The 21,772-nt window shown below is 42.0% G+C and overlaps 1 protein-coding gene across 3 annotated transcripts in view; it reads right to left on the reverse strand.

Moving 5' to 3' along the window:
• Positions 1 to 21,772, reverse strand: part of whrnb (whirlin b) — a 167,500-nt gene that overhangs the window by 87,035 nt on the left and 58,693 nt on the right. For all 3 annotated transcript variants that reach the window (XM_034208317.1, XM_034208316.1, XM_034208314.1), the window contains exons 2-3: positions 19,837 to 20,013; positions 11,306 to 11,431 (exon numbers count right to left, since the gene is read on the reverse strand). In XM_034208317.1, the coding sequence (XP_034064208.1) occupies positions 11,306 to 11,431; positions 19,837 to 20,013 (303 nt within the window). The remainder of the gene's footprint in view (positions 1 to 11,305; positions 11,432 to 19,836; positions 20,014 to 21,772) is intronic.

Here is a 21,772-nt window from a genome sequence, read left to right on the forward strand (position 1 = left end):
TACTTGTAGTAGCCTAGATGAAGTACATTATTCAAAAGTTTACATTAACTTAAGAAGAATAACACGGGAGAAACGGATCCTCTCTTTTCCCTTCTCTCCTGACAGCCCGTCAGTTTCTCATGCAGCGCACTAAACAGTGGGCGGGGCTTCAGGTAATTATGGAGCAGCTGATCTGATCTCTCTCTCACGTCCGGTTATACTTCACTCGCGTTTATGTCCATATCGATCAGATCCAGCTCTCCTGATCGGCCTTTATAGAGAGCACCGATCAAACTATTAAGAGTGAATATTGGCCGATAATGACCGGCGGGCAATCGATAGGAGCATCGGACATTTTGACCGGCAAGTTTTGAATTTACCGGTTTTTATTACATTTTACCAGCTAAAAACCGGTAATTACCGGCTAACGGAAACCCTGGTTAGCATGTGCCAGAGATTTCTTTAAGTCTCTAGCTGACACTCTAGGATTCTTCTTCACCTCATTGAGCATTCTGCGCTGTGCTCTTGCAGTCATCTTTACAGGATGGCCACTCCTAGGGCGAGTAGCAACAGTGCTGAACTTTCTCCATGTATAGACAATGTGTCTTACCGTGGACTGATGAACATCAAGGCTTTTAGAGATACTTTTGTAACCCTTTCCAGCTTTATGCAAGTCAACCATTCTTCATCGTAGGTCTTCTGAGAGCTCTTTTGTGCGAGGCATGGTTCACATCTGGCAATGCTTCTTAACAATAGCACATTCTAAACTGGTGTGTATTTTTTATAGGGCAGGGCAGCTTTAACCAACACCTCCAATCTCGTCTCATTGATTGGACTCCAGGTTGGCTGACTACTCCTGACTCCAATTAGCTCTTGAAGAAGTCTTTAGCCTAGGGGTTCACATACTTGTTCCACCCTGCACTGTGAATGTTTACATGGTGTGTTCAATAAAAACATGAAAACATAATTGTTTGTGTGGTATTAGTTTAAGCAGACTGTGTTTGTCTATTGTTGTGACTTAGATGAAGATCAGAACACATTTTATGACCAACTTATGCAGAAATCCAGGTCATTTCAAAGGGTTCACATACTTTTTCTTGCAACTGTATAACATTGTATTGTTTTCTTTTTACACTGACTCAGATATAATGAAAAGAGACAGGACAGGCAGAGAGAAAGAGAGAGAGAGAAAGAGAGAGAGAGAGAGAGAGAGAGAAAGTGATGGAAATCAGGGAGGAACTGCAGGTACAAAAAATGATGTTGGCTTAATAACCTCATCTATCTAATTATCTATCAATCTATCTATATCTATAACTATAACAATAGTCTTCATTTACAATATACACAATAGGCATAATTGTTAACATACATCTATTGCAGTTATGATGTCATAATAACATACAATTGTATAAAACACCGTTTGCTTACATCTTTGTTCTCTTTTGAGAATCAAACAAAACAGATTTAAATTAAAAAAAGTATGCAAACAAACAAGTGAAATGAACTAAATGGCTGAATTGCTTTTAATTCACTGGCAGGAGCAACAAGTGAAGAACGAGGGAGAGATTGAACAAAGAGAGAGAGAAGAGGACAGAGAGAGTAATGAACAGGAAGAAGACAGAGAGACTAAAGACGACGGAAGAGAGGCTGCAGGTTATGGAAAGCAGAGAGACATGGAAAGTGAATGTTGACAATGTGTTGTGATCATTTTAGCCTCTTCTGCATGTCCAGATCATTCATAGTAACAATCAACTGATTCTTATGTATTACTCTTTCAAAGATAATGTATGCTGCAATCAATATATTATCCAATTTGTGACCCCCCACAGGACTTAAAAAGCACCTAACTAGATCATGAAAATCCCCAAAATCTCGGGGGGTATACCCCCGAACCCCCCTAACATGTTTGGACCTCGGTATTTAGGAAATCCTGGATACAGCCCTGTGTGTGTGAGTGTGTGTGTGTGTGTGTGTGTGTGTGTGTGTGTGTGTGTGTGTGTGTGTGTGTGTGTGTGTGTGTGTGTGTGTGTGTGTGTGTGTGTGTGTGTGTGTGTGTGTGTGTGTGTGTGTGTGTGTGTGTGTATGCAGGTTGCTGGAGGTGCAAAGTATTTGGCAAACTTCTTCTTTGACCTGTAATGGTGTCTAGGTGGTTACAGTGAAAATCAAAAGTGATATACTGTAAATGTATTTACTATTTTTAAAATGGATACTGTTGTAGGGAAAACCCAGTTCTCAGTGTATCTCTTCACATGTACAAACATACCATTTTGTTAATATGGAAAAGCATCATGGGCATGCATTTGCCTTTTTTATCCAAATGATATACACTCACTGTCTGTAATCCACTTATCTTTGTAATCCCACACCAGCAGTTTCAGTTTGCCCTCATATTAGCTATCAGTGTCAGCCACTCTCTAACCCGGGGTCATGCCTGGCAAAAAAGAGGCTGACACTCATTAAAGTGTCTCAGCTTGTCGCATGAAACACTGGGGGACACATGAAAGCAAACAAACAGACCACACCACCACACCCACACACACTCACACACACATGCACGCACACACACACTCACACTCACACACACACACACACACACACACACACACACACACACACACACACACACACACACACACACACACACACACACACACACACACACACACACACACACACACACACACACACACACACACACACACACACACACACACACACACACACACACGGAGAGTCAGAATTCAAACAATATGGTCGAGAGTCTCAATCTCTCAACATGATAGGAGGCCAACGGTAAGTGTGTTGCACATATTATAAAGTGATATTACTTTAAACCATGTCTATAGAGCTGGGATGATGGATGCTAGTTTCATATTTAGTCATATTTAAGGCTTGAAATGGTTCAATTTCTTCTACTTTTAACTTCAGAACAGCTATAACTAAAGTCCTAACAATAAATTTCATATGACATCCATCTGACTATCAAACCATTTGTATCTGCTTATCCAAGGCCAGGTTATGCAGCATGCTAAGCAAAGTGTTCCAGATGCCCCTGTACCCTTCTATGTTTACCAAATCTTCCTGGGAAACACCAACGTGTCATGGTTAGGATGTCATCTACAGTATAAGGCAATCTGTCAAATCCAAGTGATCCAGAGTCCCCTAAATCTTCAAAATGGAACTGAAAGGAATCAAAATCAGCCCACCGAGAGTACAGATATGGCCACTTTCTGGTTGAAAATGCCATTTCTGAAACTTAATAATTTCAGAAATTGACTCAGCATCCTCAATAACCCTCAAAGTTGTCCAAATCAGCAAAGCAATTTTTTATAGACTATAATGGTAATTCATGCTTATTACTAAAACGTATGCTAATTGTGCAAATTGCCCAACATATGGAAGTTAGCATCCTGCAGTTTCTGTGTGCTGGGGACCGTATTATACATTTAAATCAGTGGCGGCCGGCCCATGGGGTGCTAGGGGCACCGCCCCATCTCTTCCCACATTCTAGATTGTCATTAAAAAATACTTTAATTTTATTTAAAAAAAATGTAATGAACAAGGTACATATTATATAGTTGGTGTCAGTTAAATGTATAATCTACGATAAAATATCGATAAAAATTGTTTTACACACCAAACTGCGCCCAAAGCAGCTGTTGACACCGCCAACAACTAGGGGGAAGCAGGAGCGGCAGAGCTAACTAACGTCAATCACTCAGATTGACGTTTGAATGAGAGTTAGACGGAGACGGAGGCCCATTCCCAAACCGCCCCCTACACCCTACCCCTCCGTTTGCGCGTTCACGCGGAGGGTCCGCCATATTGAGGGCTGTTCCAAAGCAACAAGTGTGGAGGGGGAGTGGGCTATCAAGCCCTCAAACAGCGAGTCTGCAGCGGTGCTGACTTGAGACCGGTCTCTACCTGACCGGAGTCACGCTGTGTGTGTCCGTCAGGAAACACGCTGTTTACAAGTAGTTCCAGCAAACATCCACTGATAAATTGCGATGTTAACAACCTCATGATAACCTCATATGTTTTTAACTTAGGATCACCTGTGTTTAGTCTAGAAAAAGGTAAATGTGTGCATTTTATTATAAAGTCGTGTATATTTACAGACCGTTGCAAAAACTAAGAAGCTTATAAACATCAGGTTTAAAACTAAAAGAGCTTTGAAACACAATGAAAGATGTTTGGAGTTTTATTTGAGTTATTCATTTAAACTTTTTGTCTAAGAGATGCTGATTTGAAACCGTTGTTACATACAGATAAGGCATTTCCTGTTTCTGCCGGAGAGAGGGGAGGCCGTCCCAAAGCTTGCTGCTGTGTTTACTCCCTCCATCTGACAGGAGGGAGCCTCGTTGAGCTGCGAGTGTGGCTACAGACGGAGTTCACTCCATCACGGAGGGGTAGGGTCGAGGGAGTGGTTTGGGATTGGGCCGGAGTGTAAACAAAACTAGATCCTTTGAGAGGAGGACACTGGAGGGAAAGCTGGGAGTAAAAGAGCTCGGACCTGATCAGCCTGACATAGGCAGGAGTTAAGGACAGAGGAAGGCAGTATACATGCTCTTTTTCAAGGAGCTGGTTCAGCAAGAAGGCTGGGATAACTACCTGTAGCAACACCAGTGCTATATTTTGCTTCCCCTGCCTCCATTTTCAAACGTCAGGATCAGACCCGTCTATGGACCAGACCCAGCATGGATCCAGACAGATGTGAGCGACTTAAAGCACATATCAGAAAAAACATGAACAAACCGGAGTCCACATGGATGATTCTATGCTTCTAGCCATGTTTAGGAAAGTAAACACAGCTGTCCAATGAAGGCTACAGGATAGCATAATAAGGAGGTTGACAAAAACAGGCACTAAAATAATAGACTGTATCAAGTGCTGTGTGCCTTGAGCTAGACCTGCGTTGTAATATGACGTGTTTTGAGTTTGTGTATACGTTTGCAAACATTTTGGTCGAGCCCTGGAGAAACATGCACCAGCCGCCACTGATTTCTATCATAAAACTTTGGGGTACTCATCATTTCCATGTTCACAATAGGATGCGCAAGAGGATAATATGATAATGTATACTATGGTATAACTACATTATGGTTAAAGAGGTTCCACTGTGTCTGTGGGTTTCTACTTGTTCAGTTGTACAAAATACATTCTAAGAAGTCGGCTGTTCAATATTTCCTTTAAAGCTTGAGGTGATCACCTGCTGCACTGTTTAACCAAACCATCATACTGCCACAACACAGACAAGGAGACAATGCAGGTTTTCCAAGAATGGCAGGGTGACTCTGATAAACCCTGATAAACACACCCATGCGCACACACATGCACACATACACATATGGGAAATATCTCAACTTTGGATGTATCACCATACTGTACATTTGGTACAAAAATGTTCCCCTGAGGAAGAATTTAAATAATTAAATGTCTACTGTAGCACCATCATCACCAAAGATTTTAATTTGTTTGTGCTATATGCCACTGTCTGTTCTTTCTCTCTTTCCTGCTCTCACACTTTGTAGAATGTCAAAAGCTTCCGGTTCTGCAGCATGACCGCTCAATACTCCGTGGTAAAAAAAAGTACCTCTTCATCTCTCTCTGAGACATGTCATACTTTCAAGGGACAACATTTTGAAGAAAGCATTTAAACCTCTGTTCTTTTAAACTCATTTTTTCTGAGTAAGGCTATTTTTCCCAGGTGTCCCAATTTGTTCAGAATACTAAGAAATCAAACAATGAGTTTGATGATTTATTTGTATCCAGAAGTAGGACACCGGGGTATTATCATGAAAGCCATATTAAGGTTTCATCCACATTGTTTACAGGTAGGAAACACTGGCTTTTGTTGTTGTTGCCTGAGGCAGGTTGAAAAATAGCACAGAGAGTGGCCTGCTTGTTGAGGCAGAAAGCTGACCTGAAAGCACACAGCAGAGATTTAGCATGATAAATCATTTTGTAGACCTGTCATGGCAGTGAACTCAACTCCCTGGCTGAGGCTGTAAGGCAGGTAGCAGATGTTACTTACAGTTCAACAGTGTAATGGAAGCAGGTGGTTACACAGAATGAGGCAGCAGATGTTAGGGGTGACAGCTGGAACGGTGGCAGACATATTCACATCAACAACTCATTAATCCATGAATAAGATTTAAAGCACCATTCGAGTGTTTGTTAAAGTTTCAGGGTGTTCTGATACAAAACCAATATGTTTTCACATTGCTGTTGAACTGTAATATAGTATTTTACATTTGGGCTGCGTGTGGTGCAGTGGGTTGAGCGTTGGTGTTGGGATCAGGGGGTCACAGGTTCAAACCCCACTGCAGTCAGCATGTCGTTGTGTCCCTGAGACACTTCACTCCAAAGTGTTCCTGTGGGGATTGCCCACACTACTGAGTATGTAAGTCGCTTTGGATAAAAATGTCTAACAAGTGACATGTAATACATGTAATATACTATTTCTTGAGTCATCTATCTCACATGGCAATCAAGTCTTATTTTAGTTTGATCAAATTGTGTGTCATGTAGCGGTGTAGTGCATGGTTTCCAAATGAGTCTGTACCAACAACTACATTACAACACAGCAGTAATACACTGTGTGCACAATTATTAGGCAAGTTGCATTTTTTGAGGATTATTTTAATTATTGAACAACTACTGTGTTCTCGGTCAATCCAAAATGTTAATGAACCTCAAACCTGAATATTTAAGAAAGTAAAAGTGATGTTCTGGCCTTCTTAGGAGAAAATATATGTGTGCACAATTATTATGCAACTAAAGGAAAACAAACATCTTCCCACAAAAAAACACTATGAGCACCTCCGCTCACACACAGTTTAAAAAGGACGGAAGGAGAAAAAATACCAAGCAATTGATGGAGTCTGTCAGTTTCTTGATCTGTTGACGATCAACCACAGCCTCCCAGACTCTGTTCAGAGAGCTGTACTGACTTCCTTCACCGGAAATCTCCCTTTAAGAAGAGCCCACTAGTTCTCTATAGGGTTAAGGTCTGGTGAGGAAGGGTTTAGGTCAGATGAGGAAGGGTTTAGGTCAGATGAGGAAGGGTTTAGGTCAGATGAGGAAGGGTTTAGGTCAGATGAGGAAGGGTTAGGGTCAGATGAGGAAGGGTTTAGGTCAGATGAGGAAGGGTTTAGGTCAGATGAGGAAGGGTTTAGGTCAGATGAGGAAGGGTTTAGGTCAGGTGAGGAAGGGTTTAGGTCAGATGAGGAAGGGTTTAGGTCAGATGAGGAAGGGTTTAGGTCAGATGAGGAAGGGTTTAGGTCAGATGAGGAAGGGTTTAGGTCAGATGAGGAAGGGTTAGGGTCAGATGAGGAAGGGTTTAGGTCAGATGAGGAAGGGTTTAGGTCAGATGAGGAAGGGTTTAGGTCAGATGAGGAAGGGTTTAGGTCAGGTGAGGAAGGGTTTAGGTCAGATGAGGAAGGGTTTAGGTCAGATGAGGAAGGGTTAGGGTCAGATGAGGAAGGGTTAGGGTCAGATGAGGAAGGGTTTAGGTCAGTTTAGGTCAGATGAGGAAGGGTTTAGGTCAGGTGAGGAAGGGTTTAGGTCAGATGAGGAAGGGTTTAGGTCAGATGAGGAAGGGTTTAGGTCCTCCATAAAATCATGGTCTTCCTGAAAGATGCAGACTTTTTCCTGTTCCACTGATGGAAGAAAGTGTCTTCTAAAAACTGGGAGTAGGTTTGGGAGTTGATATTGAGTCCATCTTCAACCTGAAAAGGTCCAACTAGCTCCTCCTTAATAATACCAGCTCATACCAGAACCCACCTCCACCTTGCTGTCACTGAGTGGAAGTGGAGCTCTGTGCTTGTTACGGCCCGTCCACACAGTGGCGTTGGAAGCTTCTTCCGACGCTTCTGCCCATTCACTTTGAATGGGGTGATGTCACTTTTCGCCGAACTGCATTGTGGGAAGCAGAGCGGAGCTTTCCTGGCGTTTCAGGCTGCAAAAGTTGAGCAATGTTCAACTTTTGAAGCTTCTGAAGCTTTCGGTGGAAGCGTCAACCAATCAAATCATATGCCAGTACAAGCTCTAGCCAATCAAACCGCTGCTTGTGTGTCAGGGGCGGGAGATTCATGTTGGTCGAGCTTCAGACACGCCCGCCGGCAAGCTTTTTCAAAAGCCGCTGTGTGGACGGGCCGTTACTGATCCAGCCACGGGCCCATCCATCTGGTCCGTCAAGAGCAGTGACGTGCAGTGAGGTTCATGGCTGGTGAGGCACTGACTCTTTTAGAGTCAGATTTACAAATATTATATTTTGACCTTAATCGAAATAGTCGGTTATTTTCAAAAGCTTTTTTAGTCTGATGCTTCAATTCATTTTAAACAGACCGTTCAACAAAAGGATAGGCCTACCCACAATTTAAATATTGGATTGTTCTTTCTTAGTAAGTCCATTTGCATTACAAATGTGGTCTTACCTTGACTTGAAGATGAAGTCCATGCTATCCTTCTGGACAACAATCTCTATTACTTTTTTGTAAAAGTCCTCCTTATCTTCCTCTAGTTTCAAAAGTCTAGTTTGTTGTTCGCGTCTACCGCTACCGTCCCTGCGTACAGTGTTGCCAACTCCATAGTAAGGAAAGTAGCTATTAGCTGTCCTGGAAGTCGCCAGAAGTCGCTAAATGACGTCATCGCCTAATTTGCATAGGGGAGTACAAAAAACGTTGCCAACCCTTCAAGGATCAAAACTTGAAACCACCGGAGTTAAATCCAGACGACAGTAGATCAGAAATGTCTTTGCCTTTTGAGTATGTTTTGGGGTTTTAACATGACAGTTTGGCATAGAAATCCCCCTTACAATAAAGGCAGTATGCCCGTGTGTCATCTCCAATAAATGGCTTCAACCATCCTTTATACTCAGGGTTTGATTCCCACTCCTTTCTGTATTTTTGAGAATACAATTTAGACTGTGCCATGATGTTTAGCTTGTCACAGAGAGGCACACACACAGTGGACGAGGTGATTGAGTGACTGAGGCTGTGTAAGGCAAAGCAAAGCAAAGGCAGTTATTTATTATAGTGTGAAAGTGAGTGAAGAAACATTTACATTCAACATTTAAATCCCGCTTAAAACCAGGACGGCTTGGCAGTTGGCGCATGCGCAATTCATTTGCAGTCTCGACGCGGGGGAGTGTGGTTGTCTCCTCTCTGCTCTGACTGCAGCTGCGGCTCTACTGCGGCCAGGCAACTGTCAGTCTGAGCGCCTGTGAGTACTATGGGAGGGAGGCGGGGCTCACGGCAGCACGTTAACTGCAGAACAATACGTGAGTCTCCAAACACCAGAAAAGTCGCTAATAACACCATTATAAATCATTAGATTAGTCGTTAGTCGCTTTTGACACAAATAAGTAGCCGGAGGGTTTGGAAAGCCGCCAAATGTAACGAGAAAATCGCCAAGTTGGCAACACTGCCTGCGTAGAATAACAGTAGCAACAAGAACCTGTGGGCTCACTTGCGCCCCCTTCAGTGCGGCAGAGGTTATGGCTGCCTCCCCTGGTGCTTTTTTCATTGCCGTTGTATGATGAGACCAGCGAGCCTAAATATCATATATACGTGAAATAAGTTATTTAGAGACTATGGATGGCGAGGATAAATGTAATAGAGGGATCTACAAACATTACATTGGTGACATACAGTGAGATGGTGCAGGCATGCGCTTAGGGCCCGCTTTCCAGCCAGTTTCTGTGGGGTGACGCATTCTGAGGTGAGGCAGAGCTCACCTGTGCCTCACCTCACCACACAGAAACTGGCTTGAGCGCGCTCACAAAATAAGTGCCCGCGCTACATTAGTGCCCGCAGTCCAGCCAGTTAACTGTACGTTACGTGAGGCAGAGCTCGTCCCTGCCTCACTCCTCATCGCTACCCGTAGTTGTAGCGGAGCTCGGCAAATTTGCTGATTTTGACTATAAAAAGCGATTGGAATCAAACATAAATCACATTTACAACACAGATCAGTGGAGACATTTTATTATTATTACTATTTAGTTTTTCTTTAGTAGTTTTTCCGTTACATTGGAGTATGACAGGTGAGGCTCTGCCTCCCCTGCCTCCCCTGCCTCCCCTGCCTCCCCTGCCTCCCCTGCCTCCCCTGACTGCACGTCGCTGGTCAAGAGTCACCCTCATCTCATCAGTCCAGAAAACCTTTCTTGGCCCAGTCTTGACATTTTAACTCATGTGTCTTGTTCAGTGGTGGTTTCAGCCTTCCATGTCTCTGAACACCTGCAACTTCTGGGCCTCCAGGTAGGTCACAGTTCTGGAATATGACAGCACTGGAGGATAATGGCTTCCTGGTGGCTTCACGTTTGATTCTTCTCAGATCTTTGGCAGTTCATTTGCGTCTTATTTTCTCAACACATTTGTTGCCACCCTGTTGACTATTAGCAACAAAACCTTTGTTGGTTCTGTGATCATGCCCCAATATCTTAGCAATTTCAAGAGTGCTGCATCCCTCTGAAAGACTTTTAAAATGTTTGACTTTAAAAAAAAAGCTGCCTAATAATTCTGCACACCTTGATATAGGGTGTTGATCTCCTTCCCTCCCTCATTACACAAATACCGATCACAAATCTTGTTAATACCTGAATGCCTGATATTAAATATTGTCACGGCAAATTGGTGCTGTGGGAACCAACACACGGGCATCGGTCACGAGGACGTCCCACACAAACGTGGACGTACTCAAGAACGACGCAGGAGCACAAAGTACCAATGAACTGGCCAGATGTATGGAGAACCGGGATGACTGGAAGCGACGATGGAGGGCTCGTCTGAGGACGACCTAGAGAAGACTAAGATGGCAGCCAATGTTTTGCTCTCTGGTGCTTTTTCTCTTTTTGTTTATTTATTTAGTTTTCAGCTGTTTCTTTTCAATTAGATTAACCAGGGAGGAACATCTGACAAACGACAGATACAGTTTTCTGCACGACGGGTCAGTTTTGGTGGTATTTGAGATCCCTGTACAGCTCTCCTGTACACTGCATGGTTTATCTTCTGTACACATATTTATGTATAAAATACATCAAAAAGTGCATTTTGCATGATAGGAGACCTTTTAAAGTTGGTTTTCTTGTTGTAGCTGTATATCCTCCTGTATGCTGTGAGTAAGTACACTGAGAGCAACTGAAAAACAGATTTCCCTCTATGAGAATATATACAAGGAAGCACATGCCACTTCAAAACATTGTATTGTGTTTAAAACGTACAAATACGTTTTTTGCAAGCATCTCAAAGATCATGAATTCTCATTTGAGGGACAGGTTTAACGTTGGAATATAGCAATGCTATCAAGAAGGGTTTAGTTAGGGTACCTTTAGGGCACAGGCATCTGCAGCAGATCCAGGGTCCACTCCAGTGATGTAGATCCCCAGTCCATACTCTGCTCCACCTCTGATCATTAGGCCCAGAGAGCGACCATCGTCCATATTTAGGTTACACTGAAGAGGAGACAGGACAATTACCAAGTGTACATTTATTTGCTCTAGAAATTCATGAAAATTCCAACAGGTGGCATGTCTCTCCTACAGGTCACATAAGCTTATCTGAAAATATGAAAATATAAGCAGTTTGCGTAAATATCCTCCTGCTAGCCTGCTGTACCAACATTTAATACATCAGTTGTAAATCAGCTCCTGAGCTTTTGGATCAATCACACATTAACTGAGCCCGTTCAAAATCTGCAGAGCTGCATTGGCAGGCAGAAGCTCCTCTGCATGGAGCTTTTTATGCATCAGGAAAGCTGTGGGGCTGCAGTAGGATGTTTGGATGCATCCTACCCTTGTGATGGGACACCATCAGTTACACCTTAAGCTTTAATAGCCAATAAATAGGCCTAATTCAGAGGGCCATTGATCCTGAGCAGAGAGTAGATTTAAGGATATAGTTTATAAGTGTTGATGGGATTACCACAAAGTGTTCACTGAAATCAATCTCTGTTGGACTGATTCAGTTTTCCCTGATCCAGTTCATGGGTCGAGCTCTGTAAAAAAAGCTGAACCTTATTTATATGAGCTATCTTTAAGAACTCAAACCCCCACTGCTGAGTTTAAAATGGTTTAACTGAAAGTCAGTACTTTCACTCTCTACTTTTAGAAACTAAGTTATAATTAAAAGTAAAGGTCCCTACAAACATTCTATTAATTAAACCAATACACTTAACACCTCATTGGTTCATATTACAGATCTGTATCTATGTGCTTTTTTGGCAAACATTAATATGTTCTACAAAGAGATCAATGTGTGATGATAAATCACATGATGATAATGCAGAAAGCATGGTAAAACATGTATTTCAGTTGATTCAGCTTGAGTGAATCTTTTGTTGGGGAGCAGCCAGAGAACGAGGCCTGTGCTGGGTCACTGATGTAGGATGACCCGGTCTTCCATAAATGTCACAACACCAAATGTCACAATGAGAATATTACTACAGTACTGAACTGACTTCTGACAGACATCAGCGGGAAGAACATTACCAATAATATCATCCTAAATGATAATATGTTTGTAATATTACAGATATAACAACATGCCAAGCAAATAGTACATTTTCCTTCCGCCTCAAAAGAAGTTGCTGTGTCTCCAATTTGAAGTCTTCAATTGGTGGCTTGGTTGTAGTTTATGGGTTGGTCTGTTTCCTGTTATATTTTTTAAAGTATTCTCACCCTGTGTCATGTCTGTTGTTAGCGCTTTGTATGTTTTTCAGTTGGTGTTCCCATGTTGCCTTTTTTCATAAACACACCTCCTCTCCATTATAATTGTTAGTCCGTCCCTACTCCCAGTGCACGTACACACCTCCTCTGATTGAGCCTTGACGGTAGTTCCAGGTAATCAGTTTTTCTGTTCTCCTGCCAGTTTCTATTGTCTGTCCCGGTCTTTTTAGTTGTGTCCGTCCCCAACTAGTCTGCATCACTCCTGTCCTGAGATGACTCTGGCCCTGAAACATTCCTGTGAACTCACTTGGCCTTAGTAGGTCTTCGATTGCTCCTGCAAGACTCTCAGGCTTCATGGCAACACATCCTAGCCAGCCATGAGAACTGTTCCCTTGTATGTCGTATTGTCATACTGATATTCTGTACAAACTGTGAAGACCACTGATACAAATGTAACATTTGTGATATTGGGCTATATAAATAAACATTGATTGATGATTGATTGATTGCCTTCTGTCAACTACGTTCCGGGTAATTATTTTTCCCTTGTCCAGTCGTCGATTTGTCGACACTCCCCCCTGCTTGGCTGAGGCAGAGTTCTGTTCCCCCTGCTCAGATGCGACTGACCCTGCATGATCCAGTGTCTGTTGGTGGTCCTGCCACGGCATTCAGCCACCAGAGAGCATGTCCAGTCAGCTGAGTGTGGCTGAGATCCTCCTCCCTCATCCAGAGCAGCTCTGCCAGTCTCCTTCTCCTCTCCTGTGAAGCTACACTTTCCAATGTTAGCTCTCTGTCCTAGTCATTGTTGGATCATTGTGCTTGTGTTGTTCCTGTTGCCTTCGATCTCCTGAAAGGATAATCACCATTGTTAGCAAGCTGGCTAATTAGAAATGTAATCATGGGGCGACTGTGGCATTGGGGTAGTGCGGTCCTCTTTAAATCAGAAGGTTTTGGGTTCAGTCCCAGCCCCTGCAGTCAACATTTCGATGTGTCCTTGGGCAAGATAACTAACCCCGAGTTGCTGCTGATGGATCGGCCAAAGGTAATAATAATAATAATAATGGGTTCCATTTATAAAGCACTTCATATTTGATTTCAAATCCCGAAGTGCTACAAGTAGTGAGCATGAACAGTATAAATAAACATTACACAACACGGTAGAATTAATAAAAAGCAATAAAAAAAAAATGGTGTGTGAATGTTAGCTTCCTCGAGATGTGGCAAACTGCCCTGTATGAATGAGGTTTGAATGATGGCTTATAATCATAAAGCACTTTGAGGGGTCGTTAAAGCGCTATATAAATGAGTCTGGATAAAGCGCTATATAAATAAACAGTCATTAACCATTTAGCATTTGCTGTACCAAATAATAACAGACTCTTCAATTCACCAAACATGCAGGCTGATGGCTTATATCCAACAACAGAATATCATTGATGGTGAGAAGTGTCCTGTGTTTCCCACTCAACTCAATGCTCACTGCATTTTGCTATACTTCTTAATGTTAGCGCATTAATGCTAAGGGAACGGATTATGCATCCTTGACTTACCACTGCAGTTTAATTCAATTGAGTGTTTAAATATTATATTCTTCGATTTTTCTTCATTTTAAGTTTTACCCATTTTGCTGCTGCATTAAAAGTGTGAATTGTACAAACCGTAATTCCAATGAGGTTGGGAGGTTGTGAAAAACGTAAATAAAAACAGAATACAATGATTTGCAAATCCTTTCTGACCTATATTCAATTGATCTATGATCTCAATGGGACCAATCTGGATACATAAAGGTTTGAAATGAAATGAAATGAGTACACTACAAAGACAAGATATGTAATGTTCAAACTGATTAACTGCTTTTTGCAAATGTTCACTCATTTTGAATTTGACGCCTGCAACACGTTCCAAAAAAGGTGGGACAGGGTCAACAAAAAACTAGGAAAGTTGACGAATGCTCAGAAAACACTGTCACAAACTGGCTCAGGGAATGCTAAACCTAACCCTAACCACTTACCTGTTATAAAGTGACAACATAATATCAAGGTAAGGGCTCGGTGTGTGTGTGTGTGTGACCTAGCATTCCTATCATTGTGGGGACCTACATCTGTTTACACATAGTCAAGTGTGGGGACTCGCGTCCCTTATGGGGACATAAGGGAAGTCCCCATGAGGGGAATCTTTAATTTTAGGGTGAAGACTTGGTTGGGGTTAGGGTTTTGGGGAAGCGTGGTGCACGGGCTCTCGGGTCAATATTTTGTGTTTAAAAACCTTTTAAAAAACTCCTGTAGTAAAACCAATACAAGTTTATAAAAGCCCTGTTTGGTCTGTGTGAAAAATGTATAAGAAAGTGCAATAAAAGGGATAAAAGAGAGCAGCGGATGCAGCACAGAGCCTATGCGGCGGGGTTAAAACCTGTACTCCTGCCCCCCCGAGGGGGTCACCCCCGATGGAGTGTCCGAGAATAAAATAAAGTCAACCAAGTGTCCCTAAAAGCGTTTAAAACCCAGGCCGAGGTCTAGAGAGGTGGTGCAGGTGAGACATGGGACACGCCTCGGATGATGTTTACAAATAAAAGACCTGGTAAGTGGGCTGGCTGATTTAAATATCCACTTAACATAAAATGGAAAGTAATAACTAAAATATAAATAAAATAATATAAACAATGTTTAAATAGGAAACGGGGGATTGATAACATGTAAAAAAATTATAAAATATATAATCTCCTCATTTGGAACCTAATGAAATAGGAAAACATGCAATACAGTGCAAACATAAAATAAACTGTGACATGTCAAATTTAAATAATAATATATAAAATATAAGAAACATATAAAATGGTAGTAATAATAATAATAAACAAAGAAACCCATGCATTTAAAAATCATAAAGGAGTCCAGATGAGGAGGATTTATAAAATAAGGATAGGAAATATGTATAAAGAATAAATAATACACAGATAAATACTACAATATAAATAAATAATACATTGATCAATAAATAATTAGATAGTTGATTTAAAAAACAATCCCCTTAGATAATGTATATATATAAAATATAAAATAGGGTGGAACTTCTGGTTTGCCATCACCGCAGAGAGGGGGTCTAAAAACATCCGGAGGGGAGAAGCACACGTCGGGAGGACAGGGAGGACCTGTGAAGTGACGTGTGTGTGAGTGTGAGTGTGAGCGTGTGCGTGTGTGTGTGTGTGTGTGTGTGTGTGTGTGTGTGTGTGTGTGTGTGTGTGTGTGTGTGTGTGTGTGTGTGTGTGTGGCAGGCGAGTGACGAACCAAACTGGGTCTGGATGGCTCCTGGAACAAAGAGAGAGACAATGAGGGTCGAGGCCTGTATTTCAATCAAATCAAATCAAGTTTTATTTATATAGCACATTTATAAACTATTGTTGGTCGAGCCAAAGTGCTGTACATATAATAAAAATAGCCTACAGTAGAGACACTTTACAGCTAATACAATAGCACAGATTGTTCAGAATATCAGTATGAGAAAAAAAAATGTGGAGCCTCTGTTGAGACTACACAACTGCGTGAGCAAATAGTCCAACAGTTTATGACCAACGTTTAATCAACATACAATTGCCAGGGATTTCATCATCTACAGTCCATAATGTCCTCAAGATTCAGAGAATTTGGAGAAATCCCTGCACTTAAGGCCGGAAAGCAACATTGAATGCCCGTGACCTTCGACCCCTCAGGCAGCACTGCATTAAAACCTGACCTAATTCTGTAAAGGATATTACCACGTGGGCTCAGGAACACTTCAGAAAACCATTGTCAGTGAACACAGTTCGTCAGGTTAACACTCTACCAAAGCCATATATCAACAACACCCAGAAACTCCTCTGGGTCCTCTGGGCTGAGCTCATCGGAGATGGACTGACACAGAGTGGAGAAGTGTGCTGTGGTCTGATGAGTCCACATTCCTAATTGTTTTTCATGGACGTCGTGTCCTCCGGGGTAAAGAGGAAAAGGACCATCCAGATTGTTATCAGCGCAAAGTTCAGAAGCCAGCATCTGTGATGGTATGGGGGGGTGTTAGTAGGGATGGGTATCGTTAAGGTTTTAACAGTACAACTACTTTTATCGATACCGCTTATCGATCCGGTCCTTTAACGGTACTTTTATCGGTTCTTTTGGAGAGAAAAAACAAGGTAAACTAACTAAACCAATTGTGAACAAAACTAACATTGCTTTTTATTTAAATTAAATAAATAATATTTCACATCAAAAGAAACAACAATATTTTAACAAATCACATTAAATAATGTGATGACAGAACTGTAAACAGAATAGCTGAAACTTTCACAAAATAAATAACTCAATTACCTCTAATCATTAACCCATGTTTGTATCATTTAGTTCAGGGGTTCCAAACCTTTATTGTGCCAAGGACCGGCAGATACATAAAAAAAAAAATCGCGGACCGGTTGTCAATTTTAACTGATTTTAATATTTACTCACCACCAGCAGGGTTAGACAGAGGCTAAGTGTATGTAACAGCCTGAACAAATACTAGAACAATATGCATCCAAAACATATCAACAACATTTAAAAAATAACCGGTGTCGTTTTTTGGTTTTTCGGAAAAACGGAAAACCAAAAAAACTACGTTATTCAGTTTTTAAAACCAAAACGGGAAAACAGATAAATCAACGTTTTGGTTTTGTTTGTATGATTTGCGGATAATCCTGTGATGGGAAAACGAGGAGAAGGCACATTATGAAGGAGGTGTGTGTGTGTGTGTGTGTGTGTGTGTGTGTGTGTGTGTGTGTGTGTGTGTGTGTGTGTGTGTGTGTGTGTGTGTGTGTGTGTGTGTGTGTGTGTGTGTGTGTGTGTGTGTGTGGTGTGTGTGTGTGTGTGTGTGTGTGTGTGACACTGGCATTTGTTTTCAGAAGATATTATGATAGTGACTTTCGTTCCGGTGCACGTCCGACGGCATTTAGCACTACATCGAGATTAAGATTAAACTAATTTATTTTGGGAACACCCGCATATAGGCTACCTATGGAGTTAGTCAGATGTGTGTAAATTACTGTTCATGGTCATTTGAAAACAAATGCCGGTGTCGGACAAACACAGAGCTGAGCAGAGCAGAGCACACACACACACACACACACACACACACACACACATCATGCGCCTTGGTGACCGGACATCTCCTTCATAAAACTAATAAAAAGGGGAGTAATCGGGCAGTTCGATGTGTGTAGAGATGTGTGTAGAGGTGTGTGTGGTTAACACGTAGCAGCCTGCAGTCACTCTTAAGCTGTTCTGAAGAAGGTAAACACAGCGAAGGCGGTGCGTAAAAAGGCACAGCTCTCGGCGCGCTGGTGCTGCACTTCTCAGAGGCGGAGTTACACGTCCCGCTGCCTCCTGATGTTGCAGCCATTTCATGAAGTGAAGGAGGTTTTCCTTCTATAAAACAGCTGCGGGCAGCTGATACCGTGAGAGTCCCGGACATGAATTCATAGATCAAGGCATGCTGGTTTACTCTCCTGTTTTGCCAATCCGGTGCTTAAACAAATAGCTCTACACCCCTGGCCGACATATCCTTAAAATGAAGTCCGAGATTGAAATATATCTCAAATAATGTATTCACTGCCATTTCCCCACATAAACATAACAGTCTGCAATCAAACGGTTGTCTCCTGTACGCTCCTCTTCCTACTTGGCGCACCGGTAACTTCCTCGTCCGCACAAGTGGCTGAGACCATGAGCTGCCGAATCCCTCGGAACATCATAAAAGCCATTTTCAACGGTTATCTGGTGAAAGATTAACTAGGCTACTGGATGAAATAATATGACTGGTATAGGTGCGAAAATTAAACACTTTTTGAAAAAAATCTTATGATAAAATATTTTTATATATTTATAATTCTGCAAATATTACGATAAACTCTCAGCTATTTCGCGGCCCGGCAGTAACACCTCCGCGGCCCGGTACCGGGCCGCGGACCGGGGGTTGGGAACCCCTGATTTTAGTTAACTCTGTGTGTTGCTGCTAGCATACAGAACACCTGACGTGGAAACGTTACTCGTGGATGGGGCTACAGAGCTGCTAGAAAGACAGTCGAAAACTCTTATTGCACTTTTGGTAACGAGCATTGTCCACATCGAGACGGGTAAAGTTTAACCACACTTCGGAGCGCTTAGTTCTCTCCGCTATCTCCACCGTGTGTGTGTTGCTGCATGTAGCAGCTGCGTGTGTGTAAACTGCCCCGCCCCGTCGCACACAGACGGGGGAGAGAGATCTCGCCTGGATTGGAAAGATCGAAAATACATCATAGACGCATTTTGCAGTCTTTTTGCGTATTAGAAACGGAGTTGGCGAAACTAAAACTGCAATATGATGTTTATGTAGCAATAATACATATGACGTATATTTTGTACATGTCGCCAGTACCGATAAAAAGACCGATAACGTCGGAGCTTAACGGTACCACGGTCTTTAATAATTCAGCCCCGGGGCCCGTTTAATACCGGGCTCAGTACCCATCCCTAGGTGTTAGTGCCCATGGCAACTTGTACATCTGTGAAGGCACCATTAATGCTGAAAGGTACATAAACGTTTTCAGGGACATCCCTGCTTATTTCAGCAAGACAATGCCAAGAGAAAGAGTGGGGGTACCAGACCGGCCTGCCTGCACTCCAGACCTGTCTCCATTGAAAGTGTTGTTGGAGGGAAGGTGATGTAACACAGTGGTAAACATGACCCTGTCCCAGCTTTTCTGGAATGTGTTGCAGGCATCACATTCAAAATAATTGAATATTTGCAAAAAAACATAAAGTTTATCAGATGGAACATTACATAACTTGTCTTTGTAGTGTATTCAATTGAATATGGATCGAAAAGGATTTGCATTTATTGTATTTTGTTTTAATTGACGTTGTACACCACGGGGGGTTTGTAATTCCTGTGTGCTTAACGATTACTATTTTAATATTAAATAACAATTCACAGCAAGTAAGCATTAAGGTAATATTTTAACCTTGTTATAATAAAAAAAACACTCAAAACACTTATATAGAGCAAGTCAATTTAGCTGGACACAGTTTATTCAGTGACATACTCTAGTGTTTTTTTTAATTCATTTTAAATTGCCAATGCCTCACACCAATACAAGTGTCTTCGATGCTTCCTCTCTCGTACCAGCATCACACACATGCCCACATTGTTCTTACCATCCTCTCTTCCATGCCCTGTCTTGGCCTCTGGTTGGCCTCGTGGCTGTCGGGGGGCGGGGACATGCTCCGGCCCTCAGGGTCCACCCAGCTGTACACATGGTTGGTGATGTAGCCCCCAGGGATCCGACCCATGGAACACACTGTAATGGCCAGTTTCTTGCATCCCTTGAGCACCTGCATCACAGAAAGAGGGTAAGGTTGTGAAAGTGCTACATACAGCAGACCTAGTGACACTTTCACAGCAATCCTTTGGGAAAATGGTTTTTGATCGCTGCAGCACGAGTACATGTGTACCACAAAGATTGTTTGTTATTGAATAGGAATGGACTTTACATTCACAATGCAATACAATACATATAATGTATTATTCTGTTCCTGATATCAAGTCTACCAAGTCATTATTGAAACAACAACAAACGGTATAGTATCAACACAGTTAAGCGCGTCAGCCAAGTCATTCCCAGGAGTTAAAACACCACAGCAGCTTTAGTATTAGTATTAGGGTAGGGGAGAGTGGGGTAAGATGAGCCAGTGAGTAAGTTGACCCACCCCCTTTATCCAGGGAACTGTGCACATTTGCTGTCATGTGACCATACATTTAGGAAGCACCCATCATTACTATGTTGCTGTGATGGTCAGAAGCACATGGTAAATCAGTTTTTTTCCCAATGAACCATGTTTTGCTCGTCAAAGTACATTTTCAACATGTCAGGTATAATGTTATGTCAGAGTATCCAGCTCTGAAAATATGTATCATACATGTTGGTTACATTACATGTAATTTGTTAGACGCTTTTTTCCAAAGCGATTCAGTACTGTGGACAATCCCCACAGGAACAATTCGGGGTGAAGTGTCTTGCACAGAGACACAACGACATGCTCACTGCAGTGGGACTCGAACTTGCTACCCCCTGATTCGAAGTCCAGCACTCTATCCACTGAGCCACAGCCGCCTAGTTATTTACCAAGGTGTAAAACAGTCTGAATCATTTAGCTAAAGATTAGCATGAAGGACTTAAAGGTGGGGTAGGTAAGTTTTAGAAACCGGCTCGAGATACACTTGTTGTTATATTCCATGGAATGCTCTTAACATCCCGATAGCAATGAATATCTGAAGTGCTTTGACAAAAAATACATTAAAAAAATTCATCTGTGGAAGCCGTGCTGTAAAAAGCACGACCAATCATCTGAGCCGGCCCGGCTAAAGTAACTGGATGCCCTACCTGCCTGTCAGCCTTCCATCTGTGCACAAACTTATCTCGTGCCCTCATTGGTCATGTGCGCGTTCGTGTGTGTTGGAGGAGGGGCTCTGTAAGGAAGTGGCAGATTTCTTCCGGCTGTGTATTTTCAAATTCTCGCGCACTCGAGCTGGTTTCTCCAAAATTACCTACCCCACCTTTAACTAGACAGTTTCTTAAATGTACCCCTTGACTAGATCGACTTACCCCTCAGAAGACATCCTGAAGTAAAGGTTGTTGTTGTCATTTGACTTCTATCAAATGTTTCCTTGCCTAGCCCTCCGGTATCACTCTGGACGTTTTTGTCCATATGGGTCATTTTTCACTTTTCATTTTGCAATACAGTAACTTTGGTTGTGTTGGTGCGAATGGCCTGATTTTTTGTAACACGGCTATTTTCTTGATCTATTTTGGAATTCCAATTTCAATTCTTCAAATCGGTCTTTAATTCACTATGTAACAAATCGACTACGCTTATTGACCATTCGAGACAAAAATGTCCACTGCAAAAGACTTTGATAAAAACAATATATTAAAAGGTTTTTTTCACAACATTTTTGGGTTCAATCTTTAAAGCAACTTCCGCCCTAATAGAAAATACCAAGAATGTAATCATTTTCAGGATTGTAACCCTTTAGATGCCATTTTGAATACATGAAACCGCTGTTTCTTTTCATGATGAAAACAGAGAAAAT

The sequence above is a fragment of the Gymnodraco acuticeps genome, unplaced genomic scaffold (genome assembly GCF_902827175.1).
Source record: "Gymnodraco acuticeps unplaced genomic scaffold, fGymAcu1.1, whole genome shotgun sequence".
NCBI classification, from domain to species: domain Eukaryota; kingdom Metazoa; phylum Chordata; class Actinopteri; order Perciformes; family Bathydraconidae; genus Gymnodraco; species Gymnodraco acuticeps.